Genomic DNA, 14,297 nt, shown 5'->3' on the forward strand with positions numbered 1-14,297 from the left:
ATGAACAACATGTGCACACGTGTAGCTCTTGTTTTGATCTCAACTGATGGCGAAACTCAAGTCACACCACATTATTGTACACAAATTCATGTTGTTATTCCTATGAACAGAGAAAGTGAAATATTCCTGGATATTAGAAAAACCCAAGCCTCTAATAATAACAGCCACGCAAGCCCATAGATGCACTTTCCTACTCATTCATTACTGCTGCAGTGCTTATTGTAGTGCTGAGTGGAAATAGGAAGAACACACATTTTATGGGTTATGAAAGCGTTGAATACAAAATAACAACTTAAACATGAACTTACTCATAAAACAGCAGCTCTTTACTGTATTTGTTGAGTCTCTGTAGTAATTTTTTTTAAACGTTTTGAAATCTCACAGTATCAACTTTTCTGTAGCTTTATTTTATGTGTGCTAAGTTATGGTAGACATTGTAATCTGAGCCATCCGATTGGCCATAGGTAGGCCTATGGTGCACTTGATTTTATCTCTTGGCATGCTGAGAAGGCTGAATTGGGTGCACCTACCAACATCAGCCGAGACAAAAAAAAATAGGAACAAGGCTTTATCATTGGGTTTTTTACAGAAATGTTTGTCGATCGACTAGGAATGCCTTGGAGATTGACCGGTTGGTGACCACTGCTCTAGAAAGTTGAGTGAAGTTCAATCTTGTGCATCTCTCTGTGGGCTGATATTTCTTCTGCACAGCAGTCCCAGAGAGCTGCGCGACAGTCTCTGGGTACTGCGTGTCCGCATGCAGTTTAGAGGGAACATTGCTCACAACTGCACTTCAAAACACAGTTTGAGAAGAAAGCCACAATGCTTTGTGGGAAATAAAGTCCTCCACTACCCACTGATGGTACAAATTACTGTCTTTGGTAATATTGTGCCTACTTCCTGTATGCCCATGTAATTAACCACTAGAATTCTATCTTCACAGTAACACTGCAGGTGCTGCATTCATTCACATCCTCGGAATGACATCGGTAGCTATTAGCACTAAGCTACAATCTGCTGTCCTCTCTCTGAGACATAGGCCTTTTGACACTGCATGGTTCTTAGCTCCAGGCTAAGACTGTCCCTGGGCTAGCTTATCCTGTGTTCACACAAGCATTTGTTAACCCTGGGCTGAGCTTTAGCCATGGGCTAAGGATTCACACTTGTATTCCAAAGCCCTGAGCTAACGAACAAACATAGCATGCGACCAACAATCTATCTCGGCGACACAACCAATGTTATAAGTAAATCATTTATTAAGATATTATTTCCTCTTGCTTCTAATCTAGCATTTTATTTCCAAGAGTGATTGTTTGTAAACCTTGCTGTCTGACATCGGAAACTGTTTCACTTTTTGAAACGTTATCTCGCCCATGTATGTAGAATGCTGTCCACGGATGAGACAAACTTTTCTGATCCAGGCAAAAATCATGAAATATTATTATTATTATTATTATTATTATTATTATTGATTGTAATATCGAATTAAATGTCAAAAGAAAAGTTACGAAAGTTCGTTTTTTGTTTTCAGAAGAAAAGATGAAATAGTTAAAATGTAGCTGCAGCACGCGTCACAGGCATCACAAGCATATGCAAAATAAGCAAAAGTGCAGCTTTTGTGATTGGACAGTGAAAGTTATGTGTTGTTCTTGACCTTGTTTCACACTGGCTATTTTGGGACTGTGTTTCTGGGGCTAGCCCTGAAAAGTCTGTGCTAACCCTGCCTCAGAGCAGGGCCAGCTAGTCCTGGGCTAAGGTTGGTGCTAGCCCACTTAAGAAAGTGTGAACACTCGCTTAACCCCAGGCTAAGATCTCCCTTAGCCCAGGGCTAAGCAGGCTCTTAGCCCTGGGCTAAGGTGCAGTGTGAACATTCCTAGGATGTCAGAACTCAGCACAGCAGAAAACCCATATATGTCAGCATTGCTATCAGTTTAATATGAATAACATGTATGACAGAGACAATAAATAGTCCTGACTTTAATGACTGTCTGTATGGTAATACACTAACCCAGCTGTTGGGAATACGTCCTCAGTGAGCAGGGCCCAAGGGGTAACGTACTAATGTCAGTGGTGGTATTAGTGACAGTAGGTTAGGAGCACTGTGTGTGTGCACAGGTGCGTCTCTCGATTCTTACACACTGGGCTCTCGGCAGGGACAGAGCTGAACCCGTCCTGACCTCTATCTTCCACGAAGGCCTCAGGCTGACTGAAAGGTCATGTGAAACAGCCGCACAAAAATGGAATGTGTGTAAAAAGTTTATGGAAAAAAAGCTGAGACCTGGGGTGTGGTTTGTAGTGTTACGTCACACTGTATTGTCAACTAAGGAGCGACCGCTTTTAGGCTAACTGACTTATTTTATACACCTGGAATCTCTACTTCATGCTGAAGAGAACAACATTGTCAGTTGTTCCAACAGAGTAGCTTGCAGTCATATCTCTATCATTGTGACAGGTTTCCTTCCTCATGTACTATATGGTTCAGTACAGGCCAGTGGTACAGCTCCATCTCCACCTAGTGGTGGGAGAGAGACATCGCACAAACAGACATTTCCTCTGCAGCAGTAACTTCTGCAGTGGGCTTACACAGCAAATTGATCTGCAAAAGGATGACTTATGAGGCAATGGTCAGAACACATAAGCCGGCCGGCCGGCTGCAATAGAGCCTGGACTCGAACCCAGAATCTCTAGTGTCACTGCAATGCAGTGCCTTAGACCACTGCGCCACTCGGGAGGCCCTTTCCACGCCATTTCGCCCATTGGGAGATGCCATTCTCCACAGTGGGCATATATTTTAGTGAGCATAAGGGTGCACACACTGAGAACGAAATCTATTACATCTGCCAAACTACAGTATGGATGTTACTGTTTCTTCAGGGAGTGCTTCTACAGCTGCATTGCTTGCTGTTTGGGGTTTTAGGCTGGGTTTCTGTACAGAACTTTGAGATATCAGCTGATCTAAGAAGGGCTATATAAATACATTTGATTTGATTAGTAACAAAGATGAAGTAATGTGTTCGCTGAATTCCCATGTTTGCTATTTCATCCAGCCACAGAAGAAATATAAGCTAAGCAATTTATTTTGTATTTGAATTTTGCATTTTTAAAGTTAGGAGATATTATTTACACAAAGTAATGAGACTGGGATTGCAAGTATACCTCCATGATAATATGGTAAAGTTGGCCTCATGTATAGGCACTAATAGATAAGACCAAGGACATCCCAAACCAGTTAACAGTTTTTAATGAAGCTAGCAATGCTAATGCCAAATGTATAAAAAAATATATATATATAAAAAAAGTGGTGAAAAAAGTACCCAAATATCATACTTGAGTAAAAGTTAAGATACTTTCATAGAAAATGACTCAAGTGAAAGTCACTCGGTAAAATACTACCTGAGTAAAAGCCCAAAAGTATTTGGTTTTAAATATATTTAAGTGTCAAAAGTAAATGGAATTGCAAAAAATGTACTTAAGTATCAAAGTAAAAGTATGAACCATTTCTAATTCCTTATATTAAGCTAATCAGACGCTAATCAGACGGCACACTATTGATGAATAGCCAGGGGGGACACTCCAACAATGACGTCATTTACAAACAGCATGTGTGTTTAGTGAGTCCGCCAGATCAGGCAGTAGGGATGACCAGGGATGTTCTCTTGAGAAGTGTGTGAATTGGACCATTTTCCTGTAACAATATAACAAGTACTTTTGGGTGTCAGGGAAAATGTATGGAGTAAAAAGTGCATCATTTTCATTAGGAATGTAGTGAAGTAAAAGTCGGCAAAAATATAAATAGTAAATTACAGATTCCCCCCCAAACAATACTTAAGTAGTACTTTTAAGTCTTTAAAGTCTTAACTTGTTTTATTTTTTCAGTAGTGTAAAGTACTTATCACATTGGTGTAGAGAGAGAGAGGCTCACACACATACAGCTTATGAAGCTAGGTATACTGTTAAACTCACACTATATCACACACATTAATAGATTGCTTCAGTTGGATTAAAGTCTGTTTTTAGAAGTTGAAGAGGTCTACATATTGTGAAGTAGAGGGAGAGAGACAGATGTTAACACAGTTTATGCAGCTCGGTCTACTACTGTACAACTCACACACACATCATGCACATCAATGTATTATGGCATGATCATTGATCATACTGACCTGAAGTATTTTAAACATTTGTTTTGCAAATGGACAGGGAACAGTTCATCTGATTTTGTTCATCTAAATGCAAATCATACATCTGTGATTGACAGTATACAGGTATTATTGCATGTTGACTCACCAATCACAGTGAAATTAGATTAAATCTAGCCATGATTAGGGCTGTGGCGGTAACGAATTTCGTCAGCTGGTGATTCTCAAACAAATCACTGTCGGTCTTACAGAAATTTACCGTTAATTAACAAAGACATTTGGCATCTCCTGGCTTCCACACGCCTACAAGCCATTTTTAAAAACTAATAAAATATAACTATTTTCTCCAAGCGATTTGAGGGAATGCGCACATGCGGCTAATCTGTGTTGAGTTGTTAACAAAGAAATAGGTACTCCTAAATGCTTAATTTAGAGTTATGTAACTTTAGTTGTTCTACAAACGTTGGGCTAAATGTTTTGATTTTTAATACATTGTAAGGCTGCATGATGAGACTTTTACAGTCCTATGAAAAAGTTTGGGCACCCCTGACAATTTCCATGATTTCCATTTATAAATAATTGGGTGTTTGGATCAGCAATTTAATTTTGATCTATCAAATAACTGATGGACACAGTAATATTTCAGTAGTGAAATTAGGTTTATTGGATTAACAGAAAATGTGCAATATGCATCAAAACAAAATTAGACAGGTGCATAAATTTGGGCACCCCAATAGAAAAATCACATCAATATTTAGTAGAGCCTCCTTTTGCTAAAATAACAGCCTCTAGACGCTTCCCATAGCCTCTAATGAGTGTCTGGATTCTGTGTGGAGGTATTTTGGACCATTCCTCCTTACAAAACTTCTCCAGTTAGTTAGGTTTGATGGTTGTCGAGCATGGACAGCCCGCTTCAAATCATCCCACAGATTCTCAATGATATTCAGGTCTGGGGACTGGGATGGCATTGTACTTGTTCCTCTGCATAAATGCCCGGGTAGATTTTGAGCAGTGTTTTGGGTCGTTGTCTTGTTGAAATATCCAGCCCCGGCATCACTTCAACTTTGTGACTGATTCGTCAACATTATTCCCAAGAATCTGCTGATATTGAGTGGAATCCATGAGACCCTCAACTTTAACAAGATTCCCAGTACCAGCACTGGCCACACAGCCCCACAGCATGATGGAACCCCCACCAAATTTGACTGTGGGTAGCAAGTGTTTTTCTTGGAACGCTCTGTTATTTTGCCGCCGTGCATAACGTCCCTTGTTATGACCAAATAACTCAATCTTTGTTTCATCAGTCCACAGCACCTTATTCCAAAATGAAGCTGGCTTGTCCAAATGTGCGTTTGCATACCTCAAGCGACTCTGTTTGTGGCGTGTGTGCAGAAAAGGCTTCTTCCGCATCACTCTGCCATACAGCTTCTCCTTGTGCAAAGTGCGCTGAATTGTTAAACGATGCAGTGACACCATCTGCAGCAAGATGATGTTGTAGGTCTTTGGAGGTGGGCTGTGGACTGTTTTTGACCGTTCTCACCATCCTTCGCTTTGCCTCTCCGATATTTTACTTGGCCTGCCACTTCTGGCCTTAACAAGAACTGTGCCTGTGGTCTTCCATTTCCTCACTATGTTCCTCGCAGTGGACACTGATAGCTTTTTGTAGCCTTTCTCTAAACCATAATGTTGAACAATCTTTGTTTTCAGGTCATTTGAGAGTTGTTTTGAGGCCCCCATGTTGCCACTCTTCAGAGGAGAGTCAAAGAGAACAACTTGCAATTGGCCACCTTAAATACCTTTTCTCATGATTGGATGCACTTGTCTATGAAGTTCAAGTCTTAATGAGCTCACCAAACCAATTGTGTGTTCCAATTAATCAGTGCTAAGTAGTTACAGGTATTCAAATCAACAGAATGACAAGGGTGCCCACATTTTTGCATAGCCTATTTTTCACATCTCATTTAATTTCATACAACTTAATATTGCTACACTAAAAATCTTTGTCTGGACAATACCCCAGTACTCAGCTTTTACTAGAAAATGAATGGCATGCCACTGTGATCATTTTCTGGGACGACAGAGTAAATTATTTTGCAGCCTCAGAGGGGTGCCCAAACTTTTTCATATGACTGTATGATGATTTGAAAAAGTTGCTTGAAAGGCATGAGCTCTGCTTAGTTTTCTGGACAGGCTGTACTCACTCCAATAGTCTTTCATTCAAAATTTGACAAGCACTTGATAATGCCTCGAATTTCATGGTGACATCCCCTTTGTGGCCGTAATGCACCCTAAAAAAATCCATGCCTTTTGCAGGCCGGAGTGCTGAGTTGTGCCCTTCTCCCTGCGTGTGCTGTGTAATCCAAAGCGTCTCTCACTCACATGGCTCTCCATCACGTGATCGGGTCTTTCTCACAGGCTACAAGTGAAGATAGACACATCGTGGACACAACTGCGTGTGTCCTTATCCAATTCCGAGGTGCATACTGAAGATATTGGAAGAACTGTCCACATTTACTTTGTCAGCCAACAAGATGAGGAGGCCTAACGAACAGCAAAAGCACTAGCCTATGTCAATCTACAATCCCCCATAGTACAAAAGTCAACCTATTCTATTCTGTGCGAGAAATACTTTTTCCAAACATAGTCTGGGACTGTTGTGGGATGCGATAGATCCCAAATTTATACAACCATTAGCATCAAAAACTATTAGGCTATTTCGTCACATTATAAGCACAGCAATGCACACATAGTACTGTAGTTAGGCTAAAAACGCAAATGTTCCATTAGCGGAAAACATCATTATCAAAAGTGACCGCAAATGCAATTATGCATGTAATGCTTTTATTATTTTTACAGTGAAAATTATCGTCCCCAAATTTGAAACTCACGCACTAATTATAAATGCCAGTTAGGCTCTTCACCCCTTGTAAAGCGGATGAATCTGCTTAATTTTACGAAGTTATTTGACCACTTTAGTTGTGATACAAACCTCATTAAAACAAATAGGCCTATGGGCTAGGCTACATGAGGTGTGCGACTATGATTCGAGTAAGTCACACAAAAAAGGCTTTGTTTCTTATGCTGGGCGTCATTCACAAGTGATAGGCTAATATTGTCACCCATCAGACTATTCTTGATTTAATCTTGTCTTTACATATACTAAATAATATGTGACATTTGTTTTTATTTAGAATGGACCGTTATAATGCACCTGTCTCGAAACAGGGGCAGCGGGAGAAATACATGTTATTTATGCACTTAAATAGCGAATGGAGGATGCTTTTCCCGTGGTTTATTTTCATGCCAGCCAGGTAGGCTATACTCCTGTTGTAAAGATAAGCAATGTGCTTAATATTAGGAAAGTTGAGAAATAAATATAGTAGGCCTAGCCTACAGAAAGCTGATGGGATCCTCGTCTTTTTATTAGTGGCCATCACAGTTTTCTCCTGCAATTGCATAGCCTATAGACATGTTGCGCTCATGGGCTCTCATGAATGTCAGGCTCTTCTCAAACCCTACTTCCCAACCTGAGAACTCTGTTCTGCTACTGGTCTCTTGGCCCTCCCACCCCTACAGGAGGGCAGCTCCCGCTCAGCCCAGTCCAAGCCAAGTTCTTCTCTGTCCTGACACCCCTATGGTGTAACCAGCTTCCCCTTGAAGCTAACATAGCAGAGTCCCTACACATACATGAAACCTTACCTCTTCGAAGAATATCTTAAATACCCCCCCCCCCCCCCCCCCATCTTAATAGCTCTGGCTGTGCTCAAATCAAATCAAAGTGTATTTGTCACGTGCGCCGAATACAACAGGTACCTTACAGTGGAATGCTTACTTACATGCTCTAACCAATAGTGCAAAAAAGGTGTGTGTGTTGACATGCATCAGACAGTCCTTGCACTTTGAAACCCACACCCATGGTGTCTTATAGCACCACCCACTGGGTGAAATGGCGGAAAAAATACTGTGCACACACCCGGCATTACAATGACAAGTAGCGCAGCAGATGACTGCTGTCTGAACACACATTTGATTTGGTCACTTGTAACTTGCCATTTGGACAGTCAGTATTCCAAAACGGAATAGAAAAACAAAACTGATTTGAGCATTAAGGCATACAGTGTGAACAAGGAAATAGTGGCTATACATGCCTGCCAGGGAAACTGACTAAAATCATTATTTGCTGTTGATTGAGCAGTGATGAGAATCTAGTGTTGGGTTGAAAACTATTAATGATGAAAATGTAGGCTAGTTACTGTATGAGTGTTGTTTAATGGAGACTGTTTCTATATGTACAGTGTATTCATAAAGTATTCAGACCCCTTGACTTATTCCACATTTTGTTACGTTACAGCCTTATTCTGAAATGGATTAAATAAAAATAAATCCTCAGCAGTCTACACACAATACCCCATAATGACAATGTGAAAATAGGTTTTATTAAAAAAAATCTAAATTGATTAAAAATACAAAACAGATAACTTATTTACATAAGTATTCAGACCCTTTGCTATGAGACTGAAAATTGAGCTCAGCTTCATCCTGAAAATTGAGCTCAGCTTTTATTTCTTTCATCACGTTCCCAGTGGGTCAGAAGTTTACATACACTCAATTAGTATTTTATAGCGTTGCCTTTAAATTGTTTAACTTGGGTCAAATGTTTTGGGTTGCCTTCCACAAGTTCCCACAATAAGTTGGGTGAATTTCCTCCATTCCTACTGACAGAGCTGGTGTAACTGATTCAGGTTTTTAGGCCTCCTTGCTCACACACGGCTTTTCAGTTTTGCCCACAACCGTCCTTCATGGTTGGGATGGTGTTCTTCAGCTTGCAAGCCTTTCCCTTTTTCCTCCAAACATAACAATGGTCATTATGGCCAAACAGTTCTATTTTTGTTTCATCAGACCAGATGAACATTTTGGACATTTCTCAAACAAGTACCATCTTTGGTATGTGCAGTTGCAAACCGTAGTCTGGCTTTTTTATGGTGGTTTTGGAGCCGTGGCTTCTTCTTGCTGAGTGGCCTTTCAGCTTATGTGGATATAGATACTTTTGTACCTGTTTTCTCCAGCATCTTCACAAGGTCACCAACGTACGTTCATCTCTAGGAGACAGAACGCGTCTCCTTCCTGAGCGGCATGACGGCTGCGTGGTCCCATGGTGTTTATACTTGCGTGCTATTGTTTGTACAGATGAATGTGGTACCTTCAGGTGTTTGGAAATTGCTTCCAAGGATGAACCAGACTTGTGGATGTCTAAAATTATTATTTTTTAAATTCTGAGGTCTTGGCTGATTTCTTTAGATTTTCCCATGATGTCAAGCAAAGAGGCACTGAGTTTGAAGGTAGGCCTTGAAATACATCCACAGATACACCGCCAATTGACTCAAATTATGTCAATTAGCCTACCAGAAGCTTCTAAAGCCATGACATAATTTTCTGGAATTTTCCAAGCTGTTTAAAGGCACAGTCAACTTAGTGTATGTGAACTTCTGACCCACTGGAATTGTGATACAGTGAATTTTAAGTGAAATAATCTGTCTGTAAACAATTGTTGGAAAAATTACTTGTCATGCACAAAGTAGATGTCCTAACTGACTTGCCAAAACTATAGTTTGTTAGCAAGAAATTTAAGGAATAGTTGAAAAACGAGTTTTCATGACTCTAACCTAAGTGTATGTAAACTTCCGACTTCAACTGTATATACACACACACTGAACAAAATGTGTGTGTGTGTGTGTATATATATATATATATATATATATATATATATATATATATATATATATATATATATATATATATATATATATATATATATATATATATATATATATAAAAAGTAAAGATAATACCTGATGGAACTGACTGAGACACACAGGAAATTATTGCTACTGCAATAATTTCCTGTGTGTCTCAGTCAGTTCCATCAGGTATTATCTTTACTTTTTAAATCCCACAATCTGCTCTGCTTTATGTCAGCAATACTGCTGCCTCAGGTCACATGATCAGCATGTTGACCTCTGGTTGGTTGGCCTGCAGAGCTCTGAGGAAAGGGGAAACACTCAAACCCAAATCTTTTTCTTCATGACTTGCAGGAAGCCATTTCCCTGTTTTGAGGTGTGAAGAGTGTTTTTAGATATCTGTTTGCTACTTATTTTCAGTTTTTTTCACATTCTTTAAAAAAAAGTAATATCCTCAATTAACTTGATACAAGTGTACAGACAAATTACATTTTATAAGGTATGGTCAAGATATGATTATATTTTTTTGCAGAACTGAAAAGCTATAAATGCTTTTCTCTTGTGAAGTGCAGGTCGTAAAAGGATTAATACAACCCCTAACAGTAGAAGTGTGTGAGATTTGACCATAGCTGGATTTTACTCTGGGTGTGTCAGTGTCCCCTATGTCTAACAGGGTCCCATAGTACTTCTCATTGACTAGATCTTTTCATCGACACTGAGTCCCTCTCCATGGAGTCTGAAGGCTATTGGACAGTGGGAGGTCCTTTCCACAGGCCTGTTATAAGTGTCTCTCGGTCTGTCTGTCCAGTCAGTGACTCACTGTTTGGTTGTGCTGAACAAGGGAGCATGGCCATGGGTCTATTAGGAGAAAACCAACACAGCAAATAAAATAAGTGTCAAAGTTTCCACCCTGCTGGAAATATACGCTCTGCAGTGCTGAAGAGCTCCGTGTGTGTGTGTGCTCACGCATGCGGACATAATAAGTAACATCTTTTATGTTATGCACTCTGATCTTCATCACTAGATCACACTGGAAGTCAGAAAGATCAGTTTGACTGCTGAAAATGGTTTTTTAAAGTATTTTTTAAAATTCCAAGTGCTGACCGTCTCTTTATATCAAGAAATATAAAGCAGCTATTTCTGTTATGTCCATTTATTTTTATTTAGCTACTATATATGTGGTCATGTTTCTTGTGGTGATGCGTCACTCACAAAGCCATTCCACTCCTCTCTTGTTTATGTGGTATGTTTATTTGGTTACGAAGCGATTGTTCTATAGGCCTACTCTGTGCTTGTGCAGAAACCTCTATATATTCAGGAAACGGCATCTGAACTCTGACCTATAATTACATACACCTAGAACAGCATTCACTCAGAGAGCGTGAGAGAGAGCGCGAAAGAGAGAGAGCGAGAGAGAGCGAGACCCTGTGAGGAAGTGACTGGGGGTTGTGCTCTCTGGCCGTTGCTGTGGAGAGAGGAGGGGAGGTGGGGAGAGGCCTCATCGACAGAGGCAGAACAGTGACACACACCAGGAAGACGGGGGAAGGGAAGGAGGTAGGCGGGGCTCGCTCTCTCCTCATGTTCGTTTTGTGTTACGAAGCGAGTGTGTATGTGTGTGTCTGCTGCGCACAACACCAGCTGAATGAAGTGGAGCTCCAGCTAAAGGCTATCTGGCTCTTAAGGAACAAGAAAAGGAACAAGAAGAGGAAGAAAATAAAGACAGCGAGAGAGACTAAATAGCAGAACATTAAGTATTTCAAGGAGGGCTGAGGAGGGTTGTGGGCCCTGAAGGAAGGACTAGACCGGCTTTCTGCACTGGAGGAAGGACTGATGTGCCAGGTCAGGCCGAGAGAAGCCTGAAGAAGGAAGGGAGAGAAGTAGCAAGACAGGGAGCAGGCCTTGTTAGGAGGGCCATGGAGGTGGATGAAGAGAAGGTGTTGTGCTACCTGGACAAAGTGCTGGAGGATGAGGATGAGAATGTGTTTGAGTGTGGAGACATGGACCTGGAGAGTCCACTCCCACCAGGAGACATGCTGATGACTCCTGTCCACAGGCAGTTCAGGGTGAGTCTCAGGCTGCGTCCACAATGGCACCCTATCCCCTATATAATGCACTTATTTTTACCAGATAGGGCTTGACAACATAGGGCTTTGGCCAAAAGTAGAGTGCAATATGTAGGGAATAGGGTGCCATTTCAGATTTGTCCTCAGCCTTCCACTGAAACAGGATTTGACAGCAGGAAGAAACTGCCAACGCACCACTGCTTGCTCACTCATACACAGCCTAGGTCTTTACTGTGTGCCTGGCTAAAAATAACCAAGTGGGTAGTCTTATTGGTGTCTTTTCACAATGTGTGTGTGTGTGTGTGTGTGTGTGTGTGTGTGTGTGTGTGTGTGTGTGTGTGTGTGTGTGTGTGTGTGTGTGTGTGTGTGTGTGTGTGTGTGTGTGTGTGTGTGTGTGTGTGTGTGTGTGTGTGTGTGTGTGTGTGTGTGTGTGTGTGTGTGTGTGTGTGTGCAGACCTCCACTGTGATAGGGTTGTGTGTTGGCCAGAGAGCTCCTTACAGACCCCTCAACCTGATGGGTGGAGACATGCTCCAGTCTGAACCAGATGTCACGTTGTATTTATCTCTGGGGAGAGGAGGGGTGGAACGAAGGAGGAAGAGAGGAAGTTAATGCTGTCAGAATAAATATTTCACTGACATCACTCGCACTGACTGACATGTGTGACAGTGAGACCATGAAGCGTGTGTGTTCCTACAGGTAGGGCTTGATCGCATAGTGCGCTATGTAGGCGATAGGGTGCCATTTCAGATTTGTCCTCAGCCTACTGATTGGACGGGGAAGAAACACCCAATGCAGGCTAGGTGTATACTGTGTGGTGTTAGTATAAAACTGTAAGTGACGTCCCTCACGCTGACTGACGTGTGTGTGTGTGTGTGTTCCTACAGGTTGAGTTGGACTGATAAAGAAAGACAGTGCTGCTCTTAGCCAGCCTCTTACCAGCTGAGTCACCTGGCTGTAACACATTAACCAGTGCATCACTGTGATTGGGAAAAGAGCATTGAACTCAGCTTTGTTGAGTACTGTACAGTACATGCCTAAGTCATGAACTAGGCAGGTTTATTAGAAAAGGTGCAGTAAACTCCTAGGTCACGTTTAGTAAACTCCTCGGTCACGTTTAGTACCCTAATATTGTGGACTGCTGCAGATGGAAATGTAATCGGTAGTTCCTTATTCCACATGTCAGAAAGGTGTGTTTGTTTGTGCTACAGAATATATTGATATGTGAAAGTTCCACAACGTTGTGCCTACAGGTTCGGGAGCGTCTTCCAGACATACAGTAGCCCTCTGGAGAAGAGTTTTTCCTGTCTGTCCTCAACCTCCACTACTTCACACTGGGCCTGGGAATTACACAAGTCTACTGGCTCTTTATAGGCATATTTATCTGTTTGTGTGTCATCCAGAATGCTCAGGATGATTACAAGCAGTGCTTTGAGGCCAATGTTTAGGAGAGAGGAGTTACTGTGACTTAAGTGTGTTTTCTTTGGTCTAATGAAATAACATCTGTGCAAACAAACACAGTACCACGTCACAGAACACAGAACCTGAGCCTGGCCTTCAGTAGCTCAGCCACATCTCTGTGTGTGTGTTTCATGTCACAGTGCCTGTCAGACTGCTGCCTGTCTGTAGAATAAAAGCCCTATATAGTGGCAAACCTGTCAAACCGCCTCAGCACTGTGAAGCGTTGTGCAGCGTTGTAAAGTGCTGTAAAGCCTGCATTAGCACGCTGTTACTGTAGGAAGTCCTGGCTCTATCTGTTTCATTTTCCATTTGCGAGAGCATGGCCATCAGAAACACCACAGCATTTCCTGGAAAGGACCCCGATTCCACCTCTGTTTCCTTCAGCAGTGCGTTGGGCAACCTCTTAAGTCATCCTGACTCCTGTCAGAACTAATAGAGGAGCACCGTTCTCAGTGCACTGTCGTGGTCGAGCCTAGAGGCACAGATTTACACTTCCGTTCAAACGTTTGGGGTCACTTAGAAATGTCCTTGTTTTTGAAAGAAAAGCTATTTTTTTTGTCCATTAAAATAACATCAAATTGATCTTAAACACAGTGTAGACATTGTTAATGTTGTAAATGACTATTGTAGCTGGAAATGGCAGATTTTTTTATGGAATAACTATATAGAGGCCCATTAACAGCAACCGTCATTCCTGTGTTCCAATGGCACGTTGTGTTACCTAATCCAAGTTTATCATTTTAAAAGGCTAATTAGAAAACCCTTTTGCAATTATGTTAACACAGCTGAAAACTGTTGCCCTGATTTAAAGAAGCAATAAAACCGGCCTTCTTTAGACTAGTTGAGTATCTGGAGCATCAGCATTTGTGGGTTCGAGTACAGGCTCAAAATGGCCAGAAAC

The 14,297-nt window shown here is 41.4% G+C and overlaps 1 protein-coding gene across 5 annotated transcripts in view; it reads left to right on the forward strand.

Annotated features, from left to right (window-relative positions):
* LOC139423107 (ABR activator of RhoGEF and GTPase) overlaps window positions 1-14,297 on the forward strand; it is a 213,019-nt gene that overhangs the window by 86,011 nt on the left and 112,711 nt on the right. Inside the window, exon 1 of one of the 5 annotated variants that reach the window (XM_071174762.1) lies at window positions 11,313-11,937. The exons of 3 other annotated variants lie outside the window; for them this stretch is intronic. In XM_071174762.1, the coding sequence (XP_071030863.1) occupies window positions 11,788-11,937 (150 nt within the window). In that variant the 5' untranslated portion in view covers window positions 11,313-11,787. Of the gene's footprint in view, window positions 1-11,312; window positions 11,938-14,297 lie in introns of those variants that run through there. One more of the 5 variants, XM_071174761.1, reaches the window with a different exon arrangement.

This window comes from Oncorhynchus clarkii, chromosome 12 (genome assembly GCF_045791955.1).
Source record: "Oncorhynchus clarkii lewisi isolate Uvic-CL-2024 chromosome 12, UVic_Ocla_1.0, whole genome shotgun sequence".
Taxonomy (NCBI): domain Eukaryota; kingdom Metazoa; phylum Chordata; class Actinopteri; order Salmoniformes; family Salmonidae; genus Oncorhynchus; species Oncorhynchus clarkii.